This window comes from Terrapene carolina, unplaced genomic scaffold (assembly GCF_002925995.2).
Source record: "Terrapene carolina triunguis isolate 2854851 unplaced genomic scaffold, T_m_triunguis-2.0 Scaffold51385, whole genome shotgun sequence".
Lineage (NCBI taxonomy): Eukaryota > Metazoa > Chordata > Testudines > Emydidae > Terrapene > Terrapene triunguis.
Window position 1 is genome coordinate 10,812 of NW_020715736.1, and position 4,295 is coordinate 15,106.

General features: G+C 64.8%; 1 protein-coding gene across 1 annotated transcript; it reads right to left on the reverse strand.

Annotated features, from left to right (window-relative positions):
* Positions 1-432: 432 nt before the first annotated feature.
* On the reverse strand, positions 433-4,098 carry LOC112109114 (HLA class II histocompatibility antigen, DRB1-9 beta chain-like; the record flags this gene model as incomplete). Its single annotated transcript, XM_026647159.2, has 5 exons — positions 433-697; positions 1,064-1,087; positions 2,095-2,205; positions 2,985-3,266; positions 3,829-4,098. Coding segments are annotated over 5 exons (701 nt in total), but the record flags the coding sequence as incomplete, so codon positions are not given.
* Positions 4,099-4,295: the final 197 nt, after the last annotated feature.

The window sequence follows — 4,295 nt, forward strand, 5'->3', positions numbered from 1 at the left end:
CTGACAGGAGTTTCTGTGACCTTTGGGCCCCCAGGGCTGTAACTCCCTGGTGTGTGTGTGACCTGCTTTAACCTTGTCAAGAACTCCCAGTGCTTCATCTTAGTTAACAAATCTTTACTGAGGTTATTACAGGACTGGCTACAAGCGCTGTCTGTGGAGTGAGATGGAAGGCGCAGCTGAACTGGGGTAAGCGACTGGTCCTTGGGGACAGGGACTGATCCGAATATTGCTATGATTTGTGGGGGAAGGGACAATGGATCGATCACAAGGGCAGGCTGGCTGGGGTGGCCAGACAGATCGGAGAGCCCACGGGGACTGTCTGTGGCTCCGCGGTTACGTTGTTACAGGGCCTGCGGAGTTCACACCCGATACTTTGGTGAAATCTCAGTACAGAACTCGCCCATTTGGGGTTCGTGCCCCAGCTACTAACTGTGCCCTGAGATTGGTCCCCACACTCGTGAGCCACTCGACAGAGTGACAGGGTCGCCCCAGGGCCCTGCTGGGACTGAGGGGCAGGGACGGGTCCCCAGGCGGGGGCAGCGCGGGTTGGAGTCGGGCAGAGCGCGGGGAGTAGACGGGGACAGGAAGGGACCGGCCCCAGGTTCTGCATTCTCCGGGCTGGGCGAGGGGCTGGGGGAGACGGACGGAAACTCCTGCCGGCCGGGGGATCCGACGCCCAGGATCTAACGCAGGAGCCCTGCGGGGAGAGGGAGAGAAATCAGCCCCTGGCCGTGGGGCTAGCGGGACGGACGGGGGATTTTCTCTGCTAGGCCCCAGGGCGCCCCAGGGACTCTGCCCGGCAGCCGCAGGGCTGAGCGATGCTCGGCAGGACTCAGGACCCTCTGCCCCCGGGAGCAGCTCGGGAATCAGCCTGAACGGGAACTGAGGGAGCCGCAGACTCTTCCTCCGCGGGGCCAACGCCCCATTGCCCAGCTGCCCAGGGGCTGAGCCAGGCGGGTGTGAGGGGCCGAGGGGCAGAAGCAGCCGCCCCACGGGCGCCCCAGGCAGCCTGTGCTCAGTGTGGGGGCAGCGGATTTAACAGGGGGAGGGGGATTGAAATTACCTGCAGGTTGGGGAACGGGGCGCCCTGAAAAACAGAGAGAAACATGGTCAGAGCCCTGGGCGGGGGGAGCAGTTCCCGGGGATCAGAGCTCCAGCCCCTGCCCCACAGCATGGAACGCCCCTCACTAGAAACCCAGCCCCCTCCGGCCCCCAGACCTGGGGTTACAGTAATAACGGGGGTGGGGGTAAATCCCTGACCCAGGATCCCTGCCCAGCGGAGGGGACGGAAACGCTCTGAGCCCCGGGGCAGGGGCAGCTCCTTGCACCGCGAGGGGTCGGGGTCTGTCCCACCCTGGGGCCTCAGCCAGGGGGAGGGGAGTGTGGGAGCTCCCAGCCTGGCCCTGGGGCCCTACATTGAGATCTCCCCATGGCTAGGGTTACCATATTTTAAAAATAAAAAAAGAGGACCCTCCACCGGTCCTGGCCCCGCCTATTTCCCCACCCCCAGCCCCGCCCTAACTCCGCCCCCTCCTCCCTCCCACTCCCAGCCACGGGGAAAGGGCTGCCCCAGCGCTACCGGCTTCACCGTTTGCCGGGCAGCCCCCAGACCCTGCACCCCCGGCCGGCGCTTGCCCAGCGCAGCTGGAGCCCGGGAGGGGAAGTGCCCGGTCGGCGGCTGGGGTCCGGAGGCAAGGGGGCTGCCTGAAGCCCATAGCGCTCGGGCAGCTCGGCTCTTAAACAGAGCCGAAGAGTCAGGGGAGGAGCAGAGCCGCCATTTTCCCAGACATGTTCGGCTTTTTGGCAATTCCCATCGGACGGGGGTTTGAGTGCCGAAAAGCCGGACATGTCCGGGAAAAAGAGGACGTATGGTAACCCTACCCATGGCCCCTGCTCTGTCCCTTCCCTAGGAGGGGGGAGGGTCTGACCCAGCCCCGGACCCAGGAGACTAGAAGCCGGGAGGCCCCTGCCAGGCTCTGAGCAGCCCCTGCTGGAAGGGGGAGCCTGCAGCCAGGCCCAGATTCCCCTGAGCCCCCCCCCCCCACATCCCCCCAGAGACACCCTGGTGCCCCACCCCCGCCCGGAGCCAGTCACCTTTCTTATTCTTCAGGTAGATGAGGAGTCCGGGCACCAGGAAGATCAGCCCCAGCACGAAGCCCCCGACCCCCGTCAGCATCTTGCTCCTGGCGGAGTCAGACTGCGCCTCTGAAACAGGGACATGGAACGGGCCAGGTCAGAGCCAGGGGCCTCCGGGCCGGGCTCCCGTCTGCGCCAGTGACCGGCGCCGGCCAGGGCAGAGCCAGGGGCCAGGGCCTGCAGGAGCAGCTGTGGGGCAGATTATCCCACATCAGGGCTCCTTCTGGTCTGTGATTGTCAGAGATCGGCTCAGGCCCTGCAATGCGAGGTCGGATATCCCTGATCATTGTTAGCATGAATTGGTCCAGCCAGGGCCGTCCCTGGGGGGGTGAAGCACCCGGGGTGGAAGTGACGGGGCGGTTCCTCCGATTTGCCCTACCCAAGGGATGGCTCGGAGTCTAGCCCTGGATAGTCTGAGACACAGAAATAGCCAGTCCCTGTGTGAACCTTGCTCTGTTCTTGGGCTCAGTTATATCCTGTGGTAGTGAGTTCCACAGGCTAATTACACAGCGTGTGGGAAACGTCTTTCCTTTTACCAGGAGTGAATTTACCCCTTTCCATTCCAGTGAGTGTCCCCTTGTCCTTGTGCTGAGACAGGGAGAACAGATGCTCCCGATCTCCCTTCTCCAGACCAGTCATTATTATGGAGACTTTTCTCCTCTCCCCGCCCCGTCACTGCCCCACTCCGGTTGTGTCTATACTGCATTGTGGAGCCCGTGGACGTGAGCTCCCAGCCCAGGTCGATAGATTTGGGTTATCAGGGCTCATGTGAGCGCTCTGCCCCAGGCCCATCCCCCGAGGGCTGGCCCTGCGGGCTCAGGGGCTGCCCCACACCCAGCGGCTCTTACCCCAGTGCACGGCGAGGGGGCCCCGCAGGCTGATGTGCTCCACCTGGCAGGTGTAGACGTCCCCGCGCCGGGGGCTCATCTCCAGCATCACCAGGATCTGGAAGGTCCAGTCTCCGTTCTGGAGCAGCTCCGTGGACACCACCCCGGCCGTCTGCTCCTGCCCGTTCTTCAGCCACTTGATCTCGATCCCCGAGGGGTAAAACCCCGTCACCGAGCAAACCAGCAGGTGGGGGTGGGGCTGGGACCCCGATTTTGTGGGGGAAACTCTCACCTTGGGCTGAACTGGGGGGAGAGAGGGGGGCTGGGAAATGGGCTGGAGACAGAGCAGGGTGACCCCCCTCTCCCAGGGAAAGGCCCCAGCTCCAGGATCAACAGAAAGGGCCCGAGGGGAGTCGTGTCCCATCACCCCCATGGGGACAGAGCCAGGGACTGTCTGAGACTTGGGGCCCAGGGAGACGGGGTCTCAGCCCAGGGAGCAGGGGCTGCCTCCACACCCCAGCCAGGGGCATCCCGAGGGGGGAGGGGCAAGGTGGGGGGGGTGGAAAGTTCTGCCCCCATCGCCAGGCTCCCCCCAGCCCAGGAAGGGGGGTAGGAGCCGCAGCAGTTGCCTGCCCTGGGGGGTCTGAGTGGGGGGTGCTCGGGGCTGAATCCCTCAGAGGGGCGGGGGGCTGGGCAGAGACAGGGTCAGTCACCCCCGAGACTGACCCGGGCTTGGGGCTCTGCACCCTGCCGACAGGGGGCACTGCAGCCAGACCCTGGTTCCCCCACCCCCTGCTGCCACCCAGCGCAGGAGCAGCTGAGCCCCCTCCCGCTCGGTGTCTCACTCACACCCCCCCGCACTCACCTCTCCGGTGGATGAGGAAACGCTCAACCACCCCGTAGTTGTGCCGGCAGACCGTGTCCACCTCAGCCCGCCTGGCCGCCAGGTGCGCCTGGTTCTTGTTCCAGCCCTCGGCCCAGCGCCGCCCCACCTCTGTCTCTCCCACATACACCCCCAAGTCACTGTCGAACTGCACAAACTGCTGCCGGTCATAGAGGTTCCTGACCAGGAGCCGGACCCGCTCGGTGCCGTTGGTGTAGTGACAGTCAAACTTGAACTGGAGCAGGAACCGCCCTGTGGGGGTGGGGGGGGGGAAACGGGCTCAGCTCGTAGCCCAGCAGAGGGGAGAACAGCCAGAGCCCCCAAACCCCCTCCATCCTGAACCCCTCCCAGACCCAGGGGAGCCCAGCAGGCAGGCCCATGTCGGGGAAGGGGAGTGACAGTAACACTGACTGGGGGGGCATAGGGCAGACACACCAAGCTGGGGGGGG